Here is a 24487-nt window from a genome sequence, read left to right as displayed (position 1 = left end):
GGAGATATAAAACAGATAATACATCTGAGAACACAAATACATAGTTATTTAAGCAATTATATTTTTATGAAGATATTAAAAAACTGATGGATTGTGATAAGTGATCCTGATAAAAGTTAAATCAGAGCATATTACTTCTCTGCTCAAATTCCCCCATTTCTCTCAAAGTATATGGCCACAAGGCGCTACATAATCTTGCCTCCCCACTCCACCTTTGTGTTTCTGACCTCATGTCCTACTACTCTTGCTTCTGACTCATTTCCTCTGGCTTTATTGGACTCTTTTATGTTTTTCAAAAACATCAGCCATGTTTTTGCTGTAAAGCCTTCCCTCTGCCTAGATTGTTCTTCCCTCCATATTTCCTTGGCTCTTTCACTTCCTTCATGTGCCTCCATTTCAACTCCTAAAGAAGACATACCCTAATTACTCTATTTAATTCTAATCCTGATCCCCCATTCCAGAATTCCCAATGTAATCTCCTTTACTCTGCCCCACTTTTTTCTTTTTTCATATTACTCATCACCTTCTAAAATACTATATGACTTATTTATATACTATTACAATTGTTCTGATCTATCCTCTTCTCCACCCCCATCCCAAGAATGTTAACTTCTCAAGGGCAAGAATTCACTGCCTGTTTTACTAACTGACATATCCCAAATGCCTGGTACACATTAAGAACTCAATTAATACAGGCCTGCATTTATTAAATCAAGCAGATAATTTATAAACCTTCATTTTACTTTCAATTGTGCACTGTGTCAGAATACTCATTCCAAAGCAAAAATGTAATACTGAGTTTGTCAATCCATCAGTTTTTGAACGAATCTCATTTTTCCTTCAAAATATATCTCTTCCTTTAAAATATTTATTTGTAACAAGCCCACAAGTGGGTCATCATGCTGGTTTTTCTCTCATCAGGTAATTCCACATCAATTTACACTCACAAAAATGAATCTATGATTCAGAGTAGATGTAAAATCAGTTTCTAGCTCATGAGAAAACTCAGCTACTAAGTATAGCATTTATCATCACTATCAACACTTGATATCAAATTTTTCCTTTTTTTTTTTTTTTTTTTTTTTTTTTGCGGTACGCAGGCCTCTCACTGTTGTGGCCTCTCCCGTTGCGGAGCACAGGCTCCGGACGCGCAGGCTCAGCGGCCATGGCTCACGGGCCCAGCCGCTCCGCCGCATGTGGGATCTTCCCGGACCGGGGCACGAACCCGTGTCCCCTGCATTGGTAGGCGGACTCTCAACCACTGCACCACCAGGGAAGCCCCAAATTTTTCCTTTTGTCCTAAGAATTCTCAGCAGTCTCACTGCAATTACATGTTATAACGGGATGCGGGGCGGAAGGAGCAGGATGTCTGCAGAACTTAAAATGACAACAGTACTGTAGCAGGATCAATCTGACCAAACTTCTATTGTCCTGAGGATTCAAATATAGTAAACTATTGTAAAATAATCAGAAAATAAGTCCAAGTAATCCCCAGACTCTCAAATTATCATAACTAGCATTCAATCTTCCACTTTAAATATACACTTGGAAACAATAAAGTGCAGCAAGTTCAACAAGTTTGACAGCAAATGAACTTTTTGGACAATAAATCAATGGACACAAGAGTAGGCAGTAGTCTAGCTAACAAAGAGACCTAAACAACAGAAGCACTTCAGCTATGCTAAGATAGCAAGAAAATCTTTATAAAACTCTTCAAAAATTAGTCACATTATGGCAAGTTCAGGTATGGGATAAGAATTTTCCATCATACAGATAATGAAACTACTTTTAACTGTTTACTGCTAACCTATTTCCTACATTCCCACACTATTTAGATCATCAGAGAGAAGGAAGTGCAACAAGACTGAGACAACATGATGAAGAGGAGCACTAATGGCTGGCCATTTCTGACATTATTATATCATATATAATCCTTTTATTGTCCCCTCCTCCCATTCTAATTCAGTTCAGTTATATGCGCTGGAGGCAATTTTTCACAAGTGGTCAACCAAACATTTTCTAACTATACTTCAGAATTCTCAGTCCCCAGAGTACCCAGGATTAGAATCACTCATCCCTAGATTTCTCTAGCTCAACGGCCCCATATCTGGAATTCACTGTTTTGCCAACTAGATCATAACTTTTGTGGATTCTAGAGCCTTCCCCAGCTTTGAGTCACTAATTCTATAATCCTAAAGCATGGCTTAGGTAATGTAACTTGACCTGCTCAAAAATATTGCATGGTTTCTATTCATGGCTTAGTAAATATATTAAAAATAAAAATAAAAGCTTCTTGGTATTCATGGCATTAAATGATCTAATCCTAAAATACCTATCCATCATTATTTCCTCCTACTCCTTTTTTTAAAAAAAAAAATACAATTCCTTTTTACTGCATTTTAAAAAAACTTATTTATTTTTTTGGCTGTGTTGGGTCTTCATTGCTGTGCGTGGGCTTTCTCTAGTTGCAGCAAGTGGGGGCTACTCTTCATTGTGGTGTGCAGGTTTCTCATAATGGTGGCTTCTCTTGTTGCAGAGCACAGGCTCTAGGCATGCAGGCTTCAGTAGTTGTGGGGCTCACAACTACTCAGTAGTTGTGGCTTATGGGTCCTAGAGTGCAGGCTCAGCAGTTGTGGCACACGGGCTTAGTCGCTCCGCGGCATGTAGGATCTTCCCAGACCAGGGCTTGAATTCGTGTCCCCTGCATTGGCAGGCAGATTCTTAACCACTGCGCCAGCAGGGTAGTCCCCCTACTACTCCTTTAATCATGACTTTTTTCACCCAAACTGGAATACTTGTTCTTTCCAAACATATTCCATACTTTCTTACCCTTGCCCTTGCTCATGGCTACCCTTTTGCCAGAACAACTTCTCCTCTTTATACGGCTTTCAATGAATTTGGAGATAAGAAGATACATAAGGCTTGGTCCTTGCCTTCAAGGAGTTCATAGGTCATAGGGAGGTAGTTACAGAAACAGCTGATGAGTTATAATAAAATAGAATAAGTACACTGTTACAGACATATACAAAGTATCAAAAAAGCAAAGAGAATGTTACCTCCAGAACACACATATATACTCAAAATTATTACGTTGGAAATACCCAGACATGTAAATAGGTATAATCTGCAAATTAGGTTATTTCAAAAATTACTAGATTTGTAAAAATGTCCCCAGTCCATAGAATATTCCATTCTCAGTCATTTCCCCTACCCATCTTTATACCAATACGCTGTTCTTACACAAAATATAGGAAATTATCTGTATCAATTTGTAAGTAAATATGCTCACAGTTCATTCAGTAATACAAATCTCGTATCTGTACTTGTCACAGACTGGTAACAAACAGTTCACAACTGGTACCAGTCCACAGATCACACTTTCAGTAGCACTATCACACATATTGGGACTCTTACATGACCCAAAAGATTCACTTTTCCCTCTTCTTCTTTGTCAACCAAAACAAACAAATAGAAACACAATGATATAAAATGTTTTAAAAATTATGACTTCAAATATAATGCTGCTATAGTAAAATAATTTAAAGGATACGGATTTCTGTGACAGCCTTCAAGGAATTGAAACCATTTTCTGTTACCCCTAAAAAAAAAAATCCTACATACTTATGCATATTTTTAACCTTTTCCATAAAAGCTACTTCAATAAAATTTGTATAACTTTTCATTGAGAGCACAGTTAAAACAATATTAGATCACAGTTTAAAAAAACAATGCAATATAGTAAAGAAATTGTATATAGAGACAGCCTATTCAAATTTTTGTATCCTTACCTATGCTAAGAAAAACAGACTAGACTGTACTTTTAGAAAACCAACTGAAAAAGCAAGGAATTACCTTGAACTTCATGAGGCTGGGAGGCAACTGAAAAAGATGGTCCTTTGATTATGCCTTCTCTGATTTCAGAAGCAGAAAAAGTATCACTGGCTCTAAACATATTAATGTCTGAATATTGAGGTTTCTGCTTACTCTTGCTATATTTCCATGATTTCCCTTTGCTCATTTCCATTTGGACAGTTTTCACTGAGCCAATATGAGAGTCCAAGTTTACTCTGTCATTGGAATAAGCACTTCCGTGTATATTGTCAGATATTTTAAATAATCTGCAAAACAAAACATATTTGCATTTATAATAGTTACTTAGAATGTGAAAAACTAGCATAAAATTGGTCCCTTTAAAAATACCTACAGATTTTGGTTTATTAGAACACAAAAGCTAATCATTCTCCTAAAGTATAATTTGCTGAATTTACCACTGAATTATTTCTTTTCCTAACACTCAGATAAATCCATCTGTGGTAGCCAGCCTCTGAGATAGTTCCAATGATCCTTGTTTCCTGGTGCTCACCCACTTTATTAGTCACCTTCCTTGAATCAGGACTGGCCTATGAGACTAGCAGAGTACTGTGGAAGGACAAGCGTGTGACATCTAAGGCTAGGTCATAAAAGATTGTCACTTCCACATGGTCTCTTGGATCACTCACTCTAAGGGGAGCTAGCCACTATATCATGAGACCACTGAAGCAACCCTATAGAGAGGCCCATGCGGACAGGTACTGAGACTTCTTGTCAGTATCTAGCACCAACTTTCCAAACACTGTTCAATAATCATTTTAGTGTAAGAAATAGTTCTTTATAAAGTTCTAGAAAACAAAGAAAGGCCATTGTATGATTGTAATTTACTATATTCGACTGATTCAAAGACAATCCATCAAAGTAATTTGTTCACAATAGCCCTAAGGGAAGAAGTGACCAATAGGGTTCCTAATACAACACTAGCACCTTATAGAATAAGTAAAAGGGTGATGGCAGGTTATCAGTCTTACAGAATTCTATAAGGAATGACACCCAAATAAGTACTGTACAAATACAGAATACTTTCTAAATTATTTTGACTATTAATCTTAATGACAGGTTTTTGTATGAGAAAGACCAATCTTTCAAAAAACTAGAGAGAGAAATGTATTTTAGAACAAACTGTAGAGTCGCATCCTCCAAGGCCAGCAGTTCTATTTTTGAAGACAGAAAATTCAAAAGAAGATGGTTAGTCTTAGATAATATAATAGAATCCCATTATGAAATGGTATTGAGGACAAGGAAAACACTTATGCCACAAGATGACTCCTTGCTACGTGCTGTGATATCAGTTAAAAGGACAGACTTTGGAATCAGACAAACCTGAATATAAATCCAAAGCTCCTCCACTTTCTAGCTGCATGACTTTAGAGTTTGAAATAGGTTTTTCAAACCATAAAAATATTATCCACATACTAGTTATCTAAATTCTCTGAACCTCAGATTCTTCCTAGGTCCTCTGGAACTCCCACTCCACATTCTCCATATCCTCAGCTTCTTTACTGAATTTTATATTTACTTCCTGGTCTTAACAAAAATATTTATTTTTCCTGGAAAACTCTTGCTCCTTAAAAAACTCTTAAGTGGAAAAAACTGCTAACTCTCCCACATCCAATGTACTGATGGTTGAGAGCCTTCTTCTCCACCCCAAATCTACATCATTACTTTTCCACTCTCTCACAAAAGTATCTGTGCTGTCTAGCTATACCACCTTGTAACCCTCCTCATGGCATGTATCATATATCAACCTCTGGTCACTTTAGAATCTTTTCCTCTCAATCCCAAACTCTGCCATCATCTGGGTTACTTCAACACTCATGTAGACAACCCATTCAAAATCCTACCCTCTCAGTTTCTTAGGCTTTTATCTTCAGTGGCTTTATCGCTCACATGATCTCAGTCACCTACTCTCTCACCTTAGACATTATCATTATCCAGAACTGCTCCTCTTTTCAAATCAACGATTCCGACATATCATTCTCTGAACACAACCTCCTATCCTTTTAGCTTGTTTGCTCAAGGTACCAATGAGGTCAAAGAACAAAATTACTATAATTAATCTCCTTATTTTTTCCCAAACCATCTTCCCCTTCATTTTTCTCACGTATCTTTAATGAATTTAATACCACGACCTATCTTTTCAACCACTCTCTTACCAATATTCTAAACTCCTCTTCCCCTTTAGCCTTTTATCATACTATCTTGCAAATCTGCAATTCTAGATGAATCTAACTATCTACTGTTTTTTATAATTGCAGCCGGGTGGTGGAACACTACTGGAAAAAGTACAACTGTTAGGTAGATGAGTTATATTAAAATTCAAAGTCATCATTAGCAAGACTGAAGAAACAAAATCAATATATAAAAATCAACTGTATTTCTATACACTTTCAATGGACAATCTGAAATTCCATTTAAAATAACATCAAAAAGAATAAAGTACTTATGAGTAAATTTAACAAAATAAGTATAAGACTTGTCCACAGAAAACCACAAAACATCTTTGAAAGAAATTAAAGAAAACCTAAATAAATGGAAAGATATCCCAGTTCATAGATTGGGAGATTTAATGATATTAAGATAGCAATAGTCATCAGGTTACCTACAGATTCAATACAATCCTTATCAAAATCCCAGCTGGCTTCTCTGCAGAAATTGATCAGCTTATCCTAAAATTCATACGAAAATGCAAATAAATCAGAATAGCAAAAAAATCTTGAAAAAAAGGAACAAAGTTGGAGGACTCACACTTCCTGATGTAAAACTTTACTATCAATACAAAGCTACAGCAATCAAGAAAATGTAGGATATGCCACTGTGAAAAATATCCTTATGCCAGGCATAAGGACAGACATACAGATCAATAGAATAGAATTGAGAGCATGGAAAAATACCTTTGTGTGGTATAATAGAAAATATATGTTTGGTTTTTGTTCCCAGTTCCTGGCACAGAGCTCCTGAAACCTTTGGAATTCCCTGCTTGACAGAAGTGATAGAAGCATCTTTTGTTATTCATAATAAGCCCCTTTCAATCATACCTGAGTTTATGCTAATGAGGTGACTCTTGTCACCTAGACAGTTTCAGGATGGGGACCGATCACCAGAAAGAACTAAACTTGATTAGAGGGTTGAGATTTTCAGCTCCACTCCCAACATCCAAGGAAGGGAGAAAGGCTGGAGATTGAGTTCAATCACCAATAGCCAATGATTTAATCAATCACGCTTATGTAATGAAACCTCCATGAATAAAAAATTCCTAAATGACAGGGGGTTCGGAGAGCTTCTAGATTAGTAACACATCAAGGTGCTGAGAGAGTGACACTCAGAGAGGATATGGAAGCTCTGCACACTCTTCCTCTCCATACCTTGCCTTATGTATCTCCTCCATTTGGCTGTTCCTAAGTTGTATCCTTTATAATGAACTGGTAAACATAAGTAAAGCATTTTTCTAATTCTGTGAGTAATTCTAGCAAATTATTACACCCAATGTGGGGTAGTGGGAACTCCCAAATTTGTAGTCTGCAAGGCAGAAATGTCAGTAGCCTGGCACCCTATTTGTGGCTGGCATTTCAAGTAGGGCAAAGGACTGAACCCTTAACCCATGTGGTCTGATGCTAACTCCAGGAGTTAGTATGAAAACTGAATTGAACTGTTGGACACCCATTGGTGTTGATGAATCAGATAATTGGATGGTGTAAGAAAACCCCCAGACCTTCCATTTACGGTTGATTGATTGTCAGTGAGGGTGCCATGACATTCCATGGGGAAAGAATAGTTTTTGTTTTTGTTTTTTAACAACTGGATATATATGTGCAAAAGAATGAAGCTGGACTCCTACCTTGCACCACATTGAAAAGTTAACTCACAATGGATCATAGATCTAAATTTAAGAGCTAAATTTATTAAACTCTTAGAAGAAAATGTGGGAGTAAGTCTTTGCAAACCTGGATTAGGCAATGGTTTCTTAGATAGGACACCAAAAGTCCAGTCAAAAATTAGAAAAATTGGACTTAACTTCATTAAAATTAAAAACTTTTGGGCTGCTAAGGATACGAACAAAAAAATGAAAAACAACACACAGAATGTGAGAAATTATTTGTAAATCATATAACTGATGAGGGATTTTTATCCAGAATAAAGAACACTTACAACTCAACAATAAAAAGACAACGCAATTAAAAATACAGGCAAAGGATCTGAATAGACATTACTCCAAAGAAGATATAAAAATAACCAATAATCACATGAAAAGTTGCCCAACATCTTTAGTCAGCAGGAATATGCAAATCAAAACCACAATGGTACACAATGGTCACACCCACTAGTATGGCTATAATAAAAAAGACAGACAACAAGTGCTGGCAAGGACCTGGAGAAATCAGATTCCTCATATATTGCTAGTGGGACTGTTCAGTGGTATAGTTACTTTGTAAAACAATTTGGCAGTTTCTCAAAAAAGATAAATATCGAGTTACCATATGACCCAGCAATTCTACATCTAAGTATAAATCCAAAAGAATTAAAATACATTTGACCCTTGAACAACATAGGTTTAAACTGCACCAGATCACTTATACTCGGAATTTTTTTCTTCAGTAAATACTACTATGGTACTACACGATCTGAGGTTGGCTGAATCCACTGATGCAGAACTGTGGATAGAGAGGGCCAACTATAAAGTTATACTTCATTTTTTGACTTCCCAGAAGGTCAACACACTCCTAACCTCTGTGTTGTTCAAGGGTCAAATGCATATATTCACACAAAAACGTATACGTGAGTGTTCATAGCAACATTATTCATAATAGCCAAAAAGTGGAAGCAACTCAAATGTCCATCAATTGACAGATCATTAAACAAAATGTGATATACCCATTCAATGAAATATTATTTGGCCATAAAAAAAGAATAAAATACTGATACATGACATAACACGGATGAACCTTAAAAATGTTATGCTAAGTGAAAGAAGCCAGACACAAAAGGTCAGATATTGTATGACTCCACTTATATGAAACGTCTAGAATAGGTAAACCCACAGAAACAGAAAACTATTAGTGGTTGTCAGGGGCTAGATGGGGGAAGGAGGAATGGGGAGGGACTGTTAATGAGTATAGAGCTTCTTTTGGGGCAGCAAAAACATTTTAAAATTGGAGAGTAGTGACGGCTGCACAACTCCGTGACTACACTAAAAACCATGAACTGTACACTTCAAAATAATGAATTTTATGATATGTGAATTACATGTTAATAAAATTTATTTTAAAATTCATAGACATCAACCTCAACTGGGCCCTTTACAGTGTCCAAAAATCCTACCATTATTCTAATTAGTTGCTTTCCCATTCTCCACAATTTCTTCCACTCTTCTCATACTTGCTCAATAACCCCACTTTTCCCCTCAAACTCCACAGATGACTTTGCCTCTTATGTCACAGAGAAAACAAAAACTGTCAACTAGATCTCTTCTGAATCCTTAACCCATACATCCAATTGTCTTTTGGACAATTTGTAAGTACCCAAAATCAACATGTCGAAATCTGTACTCACCAAGTTCCCCTATTCTTCCTTTACAGTTTTCTGTACCATGAAAGAACACTATCATCCTTCATCATTCTGGCTCAAGCCAGAAACCTAGGAGTCAGGTCTCGTATCCAAATGTCATTTAAGTCCTGTGGGAATTCTATCTCCTAAAAAACTTTGAACTTTTTCATTCCTGTTATCTCATCCTAGGTCAGGCTACCATCTTCTCTCACCTACACTAATAAAATAGCCTAAGTGACCCTTCACAATGTATTCTAGCTCTCTTCTAATTTATCATACTGGGGCCAAAATGGACATTAAATAAAAAAGAAAATCTAATTTTACTCCTCTGCTTAAAACCCAGGACCTTAGAACAATGGTTCTCAAACTTTAGTGTGCATAACAATCATCTAGAAAATTTGTTAAAAATTTGGATTCCTGGGTCCCATCCCCACCTTTATCCAGACTGTGATTCAATACGTCTAAGGTAGAAAGCAGGAATCCAAATTTTTAACAAGCACTCCAGGTAATTCTGATGCAGAGAGTTCATGGGCCACAGTTTAATAAGCACTGCCTAAATGTACAAAGTGTTTCATGACCTACAAGACTCTGAATGACTTGGCCCCTCCACACCTTATCTCTTAGCATTCTCTCTTACTTAAACTAAAGAAAAATTTCTAAGAATAAGCCAAGCTCTGCGTTACCTTAGTACTTTCGCACATACTATTCCTTCTGCCTGGCACACTCTCCTTCTTTATTTGCATTCAGCTTGATTCTATTCCTCCTTAATGTTAAGCTTAAATACCATTTCCTCAGGAAAGTCTTCCCTGATTGTGCAGAGCAGATTAGGACCTCATATTAACAACAGTTCTCAAATGGTGGTCAAGATTCAGAGAGTTCATATGATCAAAACAATTTCCATAACACTTTTTTCCATAATTTTAATTTACAATATGGTTAAATATCAATAGATATAACCCAAATAAGCAAAAGCTCTATGGGAATCCTCAGTAATTTTTAAGGGTAAAAGGGTCCTGTAAACAAAGTTTGAGAACCTCTGCTCTAACCATGTATCTCATCAAAATAATTGTGGTGCAAAAAGTATTCAATCAATTACTTTTATTTACTATCTGCCTTTCCCTCAATAAACTGTAAGTTCTCTGAAGGCAAGAACCTATGGCTAGAATCCCACAGTTAACAGTGCCTAGTACATAGTAGACTCTGTTTGGTTTTTTCTTTGTTTGCTTTTTAATATTTATTTATTTATTTTGGTTGCACCAGCTCTCAATTGGGGCATGCAGGATCTTTAGTTACAGTGTGAGGGATCTTTTAGTTGTGGCGTGCGGACTTCTTAGTTGCAGCATGTGAACTCTTAGTTGTGGCATGTGTGCAGGATCTAGTTCCCCAACCAGGAATCGAACCCCAGCCCCCTGCATTGGGAGCACGGAGTCTTACCCAGTGGACCACCAGGGAAGTCCCTGGTAGACTCTATTTGTTGTTGATATTTTTCTCATTCAGATTCTACCATACTTCATACGTCTGGACATACACATAAATATTCAACTTTATCATTGAATATTATTTATTTCATTTAATTAATTACCTCTTGCAGAAGGCTGACGTGCTCTCTCCTTTATCTTGTGCAAAATTAATTAACTTCGTATCATCCGGAACATTTTTCTCAAGTGCTATCTCAGTGCCAGTGTGATTTTTCCATTTCTGAGAAGAACCATATGTCAGCTTGCCAGCAACATGTAAGTCATTGTTACCTGCCCCTCCAAAATTTAGATCATCTTCTTCATTAGAAGGGAAGGCAAACTGGAATTTTTGTGTTTGTGAAATATAATTTGTGTCTTCATTAGTGATCTTCAAATTTGATGGTAACATTTTTGCCCTCTTTCTCTGACCTACAAAAATGGAATATTTTAATTACTACATGTAATGATAGAAAAATAATGATAGAAAAATTTAATAAAAATTTTCAAAACAACTTACTAGGTAAATATGAATATAACAAGATAATCTGTAATACTATATGTGATTTTGAAATACAGGTAGTTGTTACTATTATGGTATATTATAACACTACAGGATACTCAGAAATTAGTTAAGAATTAATGACATTAAATTTGAAATTTATATTAAACCTACATTATAAAATAGGTTTAATTTATGACCCACAAAAATAACCATAATTATAATGTTTAAGTATTTATCTACTACAAATGATATAATTATATAAGTAATTATGAAGATTTTAAAAATTATATAAATAATTTATACACAAAAATACAGCGACCAATCATATAAAATGTTACTGAATAGATTCACTATTAAAATACATGACACAATGCTTTTAAATTTGTAATCTTGCTTCTAAAATCAAGATAGGGAATGCTTTCATCAAGGTGACAGAATTTTAAAGGTGTCTTTACAGAGACTTTATAAGCATCTTTGAAAGGTTTGGAAGGAGTCTGGAGGCCTCATTAGGGCTTAAAATTTTTTTTTTTTTTTTTTTTGCGGTACACGGGCCTCTCACTGTTGTGGCCTCTCCCATTGTGGAGCACAGGCTCCGGACGCACAGGCTCAGCGGCCATGGCTCACGGGCCTAGCCGCTCCATGGTATGTGGGATCTTCCCGGACTGGGGCACGAACCCGTGTCCCCTGCATCGTCAGGCAGACTCTCAACCACTGCGCCACCAGAGAAGCCCATGGCTTAAATTTGCTTTATCATTTAGGTGTACATACTATACTACTACAAATACATATTATATATGGGTGTTCTAATATAACATATAAGAGAATTATCATATTTTATATATGTAAAAATTCTACATATTATTTGGTACATACAAGAGTATATAATATGTATTTTAATATATAAAATATACAAAAATTACGAAGCTTAATAATAAAATGTACATGCATGAACCTACCACTCAATTTAATAATCAGGTTTACCAACAATATCACGTTAGACCACAAATACTGTTTGAGTGTGCTGGTTTTCTAGCTTTGTAAAGATGGTAACAAACTATATATAATCTGCATCTTGTTTTTTTCACTCAATATATTTCATGAATCTGGTTCCCTAAATGAGAGGATCCTACCTTTAGTAAAGGGTAAGGCAAAAACTAAATAGCACTGACAATTTTAATGGTAAGAGGAAACAAATTCACAGAACAATATAACAGGTGTGTGTGATAGTATATTTTATGCATATAATATACATATGTGTGTATATGTAAGTATGGAGAGGGAAAATGTTTCAGATTTTAAGATTTGCTAAGCACTATTTTGAATGGGTCTCTAACTTTCATTTTATTACATTAAAATAAAAGAATTAATATTTCAATATTAGACTTTTTTACATTGACACGAGCTGAATGGGTTTGGCTTCCCAAAAAATATGGGACAATTTACCTAACAGTTTATGACTTTCCATTTCTTCCTCTAATGCTTGAGTCTCTGGAATTTCCGAAATCAATGGAGCAGGTGGCAGAAACCAATCCAAAGATTTTTCATTGTCTGGATGGCTATATAAAATATAAAAGTATGAATATATGTCAATAAAGATATAACATCAGAAACTATGTATTTATTGAGAAGCATACAGCAGAAGCAAGAAGAACTACAATCTTGCAGCCTGTGGAACAAAAACCACATTCACAGAAAGACAGACAAGATGAAAAGGCAGAGGGCTATGTACCAGATGAAGGAACAATATAAAACTCCAGAAAAACAACTAAATGGAGATAGGCAACCTTCCAGAAAAAGAATTCAGAATAATGATAGTGAAGATGATCCAGGACCTCAGAAAAACAATGGAGGCAAAGATCGAGAAGATACAAGAAATATTTAACAAAGACCTAAAAGAATTAAAGAACAAACAAACAGAGATGAACAATACAATAACTGAAATGAAAAATACACTAGAAGGAATCAATAGCAGAATAACTGAGGCAGAACAGATAAGTGACCTGGAAGACAGAATGGTGGAATTCACTGCTGCGGAACAGAATAAAGAAAAATGAATGAAAAGAAATGAAGACAGCCTAAGAGACCTCTGAGACAACATTAAATGCAACAACATTCGCATTATAGGGGTCCCAGAAGGAGAAGAGAGAGAGAACGGACCTGAGAAAATATCTGAAGTGATTAGAGTCGAAAACTTCCCTAACATGGAAAAGAAAATAGCCACTCAAGTCCATGAAACGCAGTGAGTCCCATACAGGAGAAACCCAAGGAGAAACATGCCAAGACACATAGTAATCAAATTGGCAAAAATTAAAGACAAAGAAAAATTATTGAAAGTAGCAAGGGAAAAACGACAAATAACATACAAGGGAACTCCCATAAGGTTAACAGCTGATTTCCCAGCAGAAACTCTACAAGCCAGAAGGGAGTGGCATGACATATTTAAAGTGATGAAAGGGAAGAACCTAAAACCAAGATTACTCTACCTGGCAAGGATCTCATTCAGATTCAATGGAGAAATCAAAAGCTTTACATACAAGCAAAAGCTAAGAGAATTCAACACCACCAAACCAGCTCTACAACAAATGATAAAGGAAATTCTCTAAGTGGGAAACATGAGAAGAAAAGGACCTACGAAAACAAACCCAAAACAATTAAGAAAATGGTAATAGGAACATACATATCGATAATTACCTTAAACGTGAATGGATTAAATGCTCCATCCAAAAAACACAGGCTCGCTGAATAGACACAAAAACAAGACCCATATATATGCTGTCTACAAGAGACCCACTTCAGACCTAGGGACACATACAGACTGAAAGTGAGAGGATGGAAAAAGATATTCCATGCAAATGGACATCAAAAGAAACCTGGAGTAGCAATACTCATATCAGATAAAATAGACTTTAAAATAAAGAATGTTACAAGAGACAAGGAAGGACACCTCGATACCAAAACCAGACAAAGATACTACAAAAAAAGAAAATTACAGACCAATATCACCGATGAATATAGATGCAAAAATCCTCAACAAAATCCAACAACATGTTAAAAGGATCACACAACACGATCAAGTGGGATTTATCCCAGGGACGCAAGGATTCTTCAATATACACAAATCAATCAATGTGATACACCATATTAACAAACTGAAGAAGAAAAACCATATGATCATCTCGATAGATGCAGAAAAAGCTTTTCACAAAATTCAACACCCATTTATGATAAAAACTCTCCAGAAAATGGGCATAGAGGGAAACTATCTCAACATAATAAAGGCCATACATGACAAACCCACAGCAAACATCATTCTCAATGGTGAAAAACTGAAAGCATTTCCTCTAAGATCAGGAACACGACAAGGATGTCCACTCTCACCACTATTATTCAACATAGTTTTGGAAGTCCTAGCCATGGCAATAAGGGAAGAAAAAGAAATAAAAGGAATCCAAATTGGAAAAGAAGAAGTATAGCTGTCACTGTTTGCAGATGACATGATACTATACATAGAGAATCCTAAAGATGTCACCAGAAAACTACTAGAGCTAGTCAATGAATTTGGTAAAGTTGCAGGATACAAAATTAATGCACAGAAATCTCTTGCATTCCTGTACACTAATGATGAAAAATTTGAAAGAGAAATTAAGGAAACATTCCCAATTACCATTGCAACAAAAAGAATAAACTACCTAGGAATAAACCTAACTAGGGAGACGAAAGACCTGTATGCAGAAAATTATAAGACACTGATGAAAGAAATTAAAGATGATACAAACAGATGGAGAGATATACCATGTTCTTGGATTGGAAGAATCAATATTGTGAAAATGACTATACTACCCAAAGCAATCTACAGATTCAATGCAATCCCTATCAAATTACCAATGGCATTTTTACAGAACTAGAAGAAAAAATCTTAAACTTTGTATGGAGACACAAAAGACCCTGAATAGCCAAAGCAGTCTTGAGGGAAAAAAACGGAGCTGGAGGAATCAGACTCCCTGACTTCAGACTATACTACAAAGCTACAGTAATCAAGACTATATGGTACTGGCACAAAAACAGAAATATAGATCATTGGAAGAGGATAGAGAACCCAGAGATAAACCCATATACTTATAGTCAACTAATCTGTGACAAAGTAGGCAAGGATATACAATGGAGAAAAGATGGTCTCTTCAATAAGTGGTGCTGGGAAAACTGGACAGCTACATGTAAAAGAATGAAATTAGTACACTCCCTAACACCATTCACAAAAATAAACTCAAAATGGATTAGAGACCTAAATGTAAGACCGGACACTATAAAACTCTTAGAGGAAAACACAGGAAGAACACTGACATAAATCACAGCAAGATCTTTTTTGATCCACCTCCTAGAGTAATGGAAATAAAAACAAAAATAAACAAATGGGACCTAATGAAACTTAAATGCTTTTGCACAGAAAAGGAAATCATAAACAAGACGAAAAGACAACCCTCAGAATGGGAGAAAATATTTGCAAATGAATCAACGGACAAAGGATTAATCTCCAAAATATATAAACAGCTCCTGCAGCTCAATATTAAGAAAACAAACAACCCAATCCAAAAATGGGCAGAAGACCTAAATAGACATATCTCCAAGGAAGACATACAGATGGCCAAGAAACACATGAAAAGCTGCTCAACATCACTAATTATTAGAGAAATGCAAATCAAAACTACAATGAGGTATTACCTCACAGCAGTTAGAATGGGCTTCATCAGAAAATCTACAAACAACAAATGGTGGAGAGGATGTGGAGAAAAGGGAACCCTCTTGCACTGTTGGCGGGAATGTAAATTGATACAGCCACTATGGAGAACAGTATGGAGGTTTCTTAAAAAACTAAAAATAAAATTACCATATGACCCAGCAATCCCACTACTGGGCATATACCCAGAGAAAACCATAATTCAAAAAAACACATGCACCCCAATGTTCATTGCAGCACTATTTACAATAGCCAGGTCATGGAAGCAATCTAAATGCCCATCAACAGATGAATGGATAAAGAAGATGTGGTCCATATATACAATGTACTATTACTCAGCCATAAAAAGGAATGAAACTGGGTCATTTGTAGAGACGTGGATGAATCTAGAGACTGTCATACAGAGTGAAGTAAGTCAGAAAGAGAAAAACAAATATCGTATATTAACGCATATATATGGAACCTAGAAAAATGGTACAGATGAACCGGTTTGCAGGGCAGAAATTGAGACACAGATGTAGAGAACAAACGTATGGACACCAAGGCGGGAAAGCGGCAGGGGGATGGGGGTGGTGGTGTGATGAACTGGGAGATTGGGATTGACATGTATACACTGATGTGTATAAAATGGATGACTAATAAGAACCTGCTGTATAAAAAAGTAAATAAAATTCAAAAAAAAAGATTTACACAGCCTATGAACAAATAAATGTAATCATGGGCTACCTTAAATGTTTTGTAATACCTCTCCATATGTGTTTTTTAAAATGTGAATTTTCAGAGCCATAAAAAATAAAATAATTTTATTTAAGAAAAAACAAAGAAACTATGTATTTATTAATGAAACATTACTCAATTATAGACTCTTAAACTTAATATACTACCTTTCTGTGGTGACTTTGACTTATCCCTATATAGCAGCATTCTTTTTTTCCTTGTGTGTCACGTGATTAATGACAATGCTATGTGAGATATTCTACCTAAATAATGGCTATAACTCCATTTTCTTTTCTCCAATTCAAATGCTTGTGACAGGAATCTTAAATCTGCTCCAATATAAAAAGGAAGTAGTAAATCATTCTGAAACTTTAGCATCTTAATGAATACAAGTAACAAATTACTGATGATACACCTGACATTCTCGAGTATTCTCGAGTACTCCTAAAACATTATTACGAATTAATGTCTTAATCCAAATATTCTTGGTCCAGAACCATCTATAACCACGGAAAATCCAAGAAAACAGTTGAAACTGACAATCACTTTGTAAACCTACAGTAATTGATGAGATTTTTGTCACCCTGTTTGCATTGTTAACTACCGTTCCTTATCTTTCAGCTGCAATCCTATTAATATATAATGTTTTAATGTTTCCTTTCCAACCAAAGTTGGCTTGTCCTTCATTAGAAGAAAAAGATAAGCATTAGGTAACAAAATAAAGTTGAGAAGAATACCACATAAACTGTCTAAGCCAAGTCCCAAGGATTTTATGATTTTTTCTTCTCTCTTTATTTAGAATTTTAAACTCCCAGAAGTGAGGGGCCCAGTCTTTCAATTTTCTGCCTCTCACAGCACCTCAAACATAGCTACTACAGCTCTATTTTCTAAATCAAAAATCTGCAACACATCACCTGACAATGTCTGACAGATTGTCTGACAATACACCAAAGCAACTGAAATTTAGGACTATGTCACAGAGTCCCCAAGATCACCACCAGGGTCAATGATTCCCTAGGACGACTTACAGGACTCAGCATATAGTCCTACTCATGACTGTGGGGTGAAGTCCAGGGGAAACCAGGCACAAGCTTCCAAAGGTCCTCTCCCACTAGAGTAACACAAGATGTGCTGAATTCCCCCCAAAACAAGTTGTGACAACACACGTGAAATGTCGCCAACAAGGGAAGTCATTAGAGACTTAATGCCCAGGGTTTTTATTGAGGGCTACTCATGTAGGCATCCCTCTCTGGCACATACCTAAATTCCAGATTCCCAGAAGAGCAGATGTTCATTATAAACCACTTTCTTTTTTTTTTTTTTTTTTGGGTGCAGTACCCGGGCCTCTCACTGTTGTGGCCTCTCCCGTTGCGGAGCACAGGCTCCGGATGCGCAGGCTCAGCGGCCATGGCTCACGGGCCTAGCCGCTCCGTGGCATGTGGGACCTTCCCAGACCGGGGCACGAACCCATGTCCCCTGCATCGGCAGACAGACTCTCAACCACCGCGCCACCAGGGAAGCCCTAAATCACATTATTTTTATAAACAGTTTTTACACAGTGAGCCAATTTATAAGTTAATGGTAGGAAGCTTCCTAAAATCCAAGTTCTCAGACTCCAGACAGAGGCCAACCTTACAAGTAGGCCTTTTCAAAGATAGTGGTTTGGGCCTGGTATATTAACTCTTTTCTGCCCAGAGACTATTCCTGAAAATCCAAGAAAGATGTTAACAAGATACAAAAAGCACACATCTAGCTCTCTATTCAGCCTCCCCATAAAATCAAATCTTCCTTGATATCCGTATTTTCCAGAGGTGTCATCATTCTCCCCATCACCCAGAATCCAAACCATAGTACAGTCTTTTACCCACTATATCCATGTCTCTTATTGCATCTTCCTTATAAAGCTTCTTGAATACATCGCTTCCTTGTATTTCCATTAGCACTATCCTAATCAAGGCTCTAAGCAACTTATGTCTGATTGAGAACAACAGTATTTTAATTGACCTCACTGCCTCTGGGCTTTCTCTCTATATTTCGTGTACTCCTATCACATTAATTTGGAATTGTTTTCATGTTATTCCATTCAAATCCTTCAGTGGCTTCTAAATAACACAAAACTACCTAGAGGCCTTAGGTCATGTTACAGTTTCAATTCTCCTACATGTCCCTTATAGTACAGACCAAAGTGAACTACTTGTATACCAAACAGATAACACATTCTGTCCGTCCTTATCTTTGTTCAAAACTATTTTCTTTATTTGGCTTGCCCCTATACCCGACACTACCCCTATATCCAACTATAGAAGTTCAACTGTTTTTTTTTTCATTCATTAATCAATTCAGCAATTATTTACTGAGTACTATGTGCCAGGCATTGTTTTAGGCAGCAGAGCATATGCTCATTAAAAATCCATTTCTAATCTTACACACACAAAATCAGGGAACTAGATCCCACATGTATGCCACAACTAAGAGTCCGTATACCACAGCAAATGAGCCCACGTGCTGCAACTAAGGAGCCTGCCTGCTGCAACTAAGACCCGGTGCAACCAAATAAATAAATAAATATTTTTTTAAAAAAAAGAATTATCCAGTCCTTCAAAGCCTGAAGTCTCCCCCAACTACCATAAAGCCTGACCTAAACAGTCTGGCCCAAGTCTCTCTCCAAATCTGAAATTTCTTTGCGTGAATATATGCTTATAATTTGCTTTGCACTTTTTTTTTGTATTGTTAGAAGAGAGACCGTATGTTCCAAATTTGCCCAGGTCAGTCTTGATTAACACCTGTTGCTTCATTTGAATGCACTCTTTCACTCTCAAAAGTGTCCCAGTCTGAATTGCATGGTCACATTATTTATGAATGACCTTTCTATATGTGTATTTAACCTCAAATAGGCTTTAAGTTTTTTAAAGTAAAAGTCTGTTTCATTCTTTTTATATCCCTTTCAGCATTCAGTCAATATTTGAATTAATATTTGAATGAATGGAAGAATAAATGAAGCAGTAAATAATTTACTCAATGCTTCATTAAAAAGGGTAGTACGATAGAACAAATACATAGAAAACTTAGAATTAAAGTGATTCACATGTGAAAATCCATAAAAGCCAGTATTTAACAGACTCCCTATTCCCCATTCATATTTCCTTTGGTACCACATCTTTATTTCCACCCCTACTTCCTGCCTGCACTGAATCTGCCTATCACACTTGGCCTTTGGCACACTGCCCTTTCTGTTTCCAAAAGGTGCCATCATCACTCCTTGTCCTGAGCTACTCTTTGACCATTACTTTCAGTCTTTACTTTAGCCAAAAATAATTTGAACAAACCAGAAATGCAAATGAACGAAAGCCAAACAGACAAGAATCTACTCTGTTTTTAAAATTGTAACATGTAACATGTTAAACTTCAGTTACTCCTTTATATCTGAATTCCATATTTACCAAGCATATACCTGAAATGCCATTCTGTTGTTCTCTCATTTTTTATTTATAAATTTACCAGAGAGAAAACTAAAATGCCTTAAAAATCAAAAACACTTAAGCAATATACTGTTATCATTCTTTAAAGCAGACTTACTTTTCAGCTTCATCTGTTTTTTCAAAAAACAAATTATCCAAGGAAAACAAGGAGCCATTTGATTTCAGCATTGTTAAAAACTGGACTTTGTCACAAATCTAAAAAATACCCAAAAGAAAGTAGTTTATATTCTATTTACAAAGATGTAGAAACAAAATTTCTGGATCCATAAACTATAATCATTAATTTCCCAAAATAACCACAGATAGCCTTTCAGCAACATCTTTTGTAACTTCCTTCAAAGTGCTAAAATATTCAAATACATTATTCTCTGTTCTCCACTCATTCATACATATTCACATATGTACCCCTCTCTTCATTCTGCACCAATGCTTAAGAGTGTTTTCTTCCATTCTCCACCTGACAAATTCCTACCCATCCTTAATGGCACAGGTCAAACGCCATTTCTTCTTCAAAGTTTTCTCTGAATTACCCAATAGCAGAATTAATGGCTCCTTTCGGGCTCCTAAAATATTTTGTTCATACCATTATTTTTGAGTTAGGATAGTGCATTTTATTGTGAATGCATGTGTTTCTAACAATGTACTGTGTACATATGCAGGGATTTCCTTCAAAATCAAGGGATAGAGTAGATTTGCTTCAAAATACAGAGAGAAATGTTGAGGGTTATTGATGAAACAAGATTGGCAATGAGTTGATAACTGCTAAAGCTACGTAATAGGTACGTGGAGTTTCTCAATGTTTATTTTTATATATGTTTGAATTTATCAAAATAAACAAATTTACTAGTTTAACATATATATGTATGTTTACATTATATTACCTAACATATATATAAATGTTTACATTCCTTTTTAAAAAGATAATTTTTACATCCAAAGATGTTATCTAAATGTAAAGGATAAAAGCATTCAGCACTGGCTACCTGGGAATATAGCAAAAATCTAGGGTTGAGCAAAGCCTCAAATTTAACAGGAGAGAGTAGAATTATTTCTACAGATACATACTTTGTAATTCTTCCCCCTGCACATCAACACTACAACTCAACTTTTTTCTAATTGATGAAACATGATATAAGATTCTATATGACAAAACATGAAATCAGACGCACATACCAAAAAATATAAAATCACATTTCTATTTATTCTGTGAGAGTTAATACATTGCAAAGCTTTCCTTAGGATGGAAACTAAAATCTGACACTATATGAGCGCCATCTCGTGGAGAAATCCATATTACCAAGTCAGAGCAGTGTGTGTGTACGTATGTTTGTATGTATGTATGTACCTATTTATTGATTAATTGATTGCTGCACCAGGGAAGTCCAGTCCCTTCAATTTTGAGTCCTCCCTGATGTGATAGTGAAACACACATGGAAGTACGTGGGGGAAAGAGGAACGCTTCCACATGTACCCCTTGACAAAATGCTACTAACAAGAGGGCTAAATTTGATTACATTAGGACTGTTCTTACTTTATCAGAATACTGTGGGGTTTTTCATTGGTTTAGTTATTGGGCTTTTCCCCTTTCTACCTGTTTAGCTTAGTTGTCCTCTTCATTTTTCTCAATTTATTAATCGTTTAGTCACCAACAAAAAGAAACAGTAAAGTTGAAACAAATTAGCATGGTTCTATAAACGTCTAAAACAATTTAATTATGTGGACAATAGAAGCCTAGGATAACAGAGTGGGAGGCAGAAGGGAGTCACTCAGAAATTGCTAACTGGAGTCTTTAACAACTTATTTAAGTAAAGAATTTCAGAAGCTGAAAACAATTACCCGATAAAGTATAAATTAAAATGCCAATCATGTTTCTATATTATACAAAAAGTAACAAAATATTCCCTTTCTAGTCTTAGGAAAATTATATAATTTAACAACAAACTCTTTTTTAAACAACAAAAAGAGTTTTCCAAATTAAAACATTCCAGACCACTTTTATATGGTACCTCAGAATTTAAGTAGAAACTCTTAAGGCTGACACGCACATGATTGAACTCTTTATTCTAAAAGAAGCTGCAAACAAAATAAAACTGCAAATTAAAAATATTTGTTTCCAAAAAAAAAATTTCATAAATTAATCTAAAAACCTCCTATATAAACAGCAAATATTTTCAAGAGAACTTTTGATTTGACTCCTAGTTCTGGCATAAAAGAGAATATAACTTGTTTGGGTCCAGAATAAAAACATTATGTATATATTTTAGTTGTGATGCAGTCCTACGAAAGAAAACCTCCTTTATCTAAAATACTCCATCCCTATACTTTGCATTATTTTTCTTCATAGCACTAATTTATAACTGTTCAGTTGTTTATCTTTCTCCCTGTAGAGGAAGCAGGGACTTTTTACTCATTAATGTATTCCTATAACCCAGAACAGTGCCTGATAGCAGATGGTCCATAACAATTCACTGTGGAATAAATACATTAGCAACGTTGAGTTTATAAAAATAATTTTAAATAAAAATAATTTTCCGTCAATTCTGAGGCTTAAAATTTTATCCCCCAATCTTTAATATTCAGTTTAAAAATGTGATTTGTTTTTCTAATTCAGGATTCACGTAATCAAATCATGAAGGTTCTAAAAGACTGTGGGATTCGGCACTTGAATTATGTAAATAAATATATTTTTCTAAACATAGGTCCTACAAGGGACGTTACCATATTTCAATATGAGTTTGTTATTGTAGGAGATGATAGATTTTGGATTAATTAATTTTAAGTTTTAGGTTTAGAGTCAGATTTTCTAAGTTTCCACATTAGATTATTCTTTACAAAGTTCTAGTTTCAGCATGTGGTATAAAATTATGTTTTCCTTTTTTAAGTGCTTGCTTCTGCTCTAACTAATCACTTAAAATATTTAAACTGTTTCTGTAACTACATAATTTGCTGATTGTTGAAATGACCTGCACCTTACCTAATTCACCTTCTTACCTTCTATAATCCTTACTGTATAAGATGTTCAGATCTATTAGTTATCTCTTACAATTTCTATTCTCAGAAATACACTTATTTCAAAAGTGCAGAAACCCAGATACGAAATATTGATTTGCCAGAAACCGTTAATCAGTGAAGACTCAGACCAACATTCACTGGAAAAACCAACCATCACAAATGACTGCAGGGAATTTGACTAAGTAAGAGAATGAACGTGGGAACAAATTAATACCCCGAGTCTCGGCCGAGAGGTCCTTACAGTCGGAGCGCCTGATCTCCAGGGGAACCCGGGGCCGGGAAGTTCCAGCAGGAACCGAATCCGGGTCTGAAGAAAAAATACCCCCGTGACGTTCCCTAAATCCGAGAAAGCCCACCCCAGACTCGTGGGCGCAGGGCGGAAGACTTCCGGCTGGGTGAGTGGCCGAGACCCGAGCGCGGGCGCCGGCACCGGGCCCGCGGGGCTGCAGGTCGCGTCGCTGTGGGCACGCGGCTACACGCGCGCTGGCCACCAGCTCCCGCCCCGGGAGGGAAACACACTTGGAAGTAAACACGTGGGGCTCCAGGAGCTATCAAAGCAAAACAAAAGTGCGCCAGCCGGCCCCTCAAGAGGCGGAGCCGCCTCAGGCCTCGCCCGCCCCTTCTGACGCGAAGGCGGCTGAGGAGCCGCGCGGGCTGGGGTCGCGGTGGGGGTCGCGCCGGAGGTCCTATACCTCGCCGCGCCTGTCCGCTGCCGCCCGACACTCGGCTGGGAAGCTCAACCACTTCCCCACGGACACCCTGACCCCTCTCCCCGCGGGGTCTCCGTTCTCCCGTCCCTTCCTCCCTGTGAGACGCAACAGGCCCCAGTCTCCACCTTCCCCAGCTGCCGTCCCAGCTGCCCGCTCTCCTCTCCCCGCCGGCCCTCAGAGCCGAGCGCCTATTCACCGGTCCCCGGAGGACGCCCCCAGCCTGGCTAAGCCGAGCTCCAAGCAATGGATCGCCAGGGCCCCCAATCTTCCCTCCTCTCCTTTTCCCCAGAAGTTTATAATTCCTTTTTAATATATGCCTCTCAGGATACTGTGGCTTATTCTCACTGAATAGAAATCTTAATCCTTCCCCCAGCTCTTGGTAACTCTACTTTCCCTCCCGAAGAATTTGCTTATCCTAGGTACCTCATATAAATGAACTCACAGTATTTGTCCTGTGTCTG

General features: G+C 36.7%; 1 protein-coding gene across 7 annotated transcripts in view; it reads right to left on the bottom strand.

Annotated features, from left to right (window-relative positions):
* The window catches only part of HFM1 (helicase for meiosis 1), a 134848-nt gene extending 110739 nt beyond the window's left edge, over positions 1 to 24109 (bottom strand). For 4 of the 7 annotated variants that reach the window (XR_009564767.1, XR_009564766.1, XM_060302910.1 and 1 more), the window contains exons 1-6: positions 23531 to 23644; positions 20402 to 20499; positions 12817 to 12929; positions 10997 to 11300; positions 3853 to 4118; positions 3551 to 3598 (exon numbers count right to left, since the gene is read on the bottom strand). Coding sequence is in view for 5 of the 7 variants with exons in the window: in XM_060302910.1 (XP_060158893.1) it covers positions 3551 to 3598; positions 3853 to 4118; positions 10997 to 11300; positions 12817 to 12929; positions 20402 to 20472 (802 nt within the window). In the remaining 2 variants the exon portion in view is untranslated. Of the gene's footprint in view, positions 1 to 3550; positions 3599 to 3852; positions 4119 to 10996; positions 11301 to 12816; positions 12930 to 20401; positions 20500 to 23530; positions 23774 to 24008 lie in introns of those variants that run through there. The other 3 variants (XM_060302908.1, XM_060302919.1, XM_060302915.1) reach the window with 3 other exon arrangements.
* Positions 24110 to 24487: the final 378 nt, after the last annotated feature.

This window comes from Globicephala melas, chromosome 1, assembly GCF_963455315.2.
Source record: "Globicephala melas chromosome 1, mGloMel1.2, whole genome shotgun sequence".
Classification (NCBI taxonomy): domain Eukaryota; kingdom Metazoa; phylum Chordata; class Mammalia; order Artiodactyla; family Delphinidae; genus Globicephala; species Globicephala melas.
This window is presented reverse-complemented; position numbering and strand designations above follow the sequence as displayed.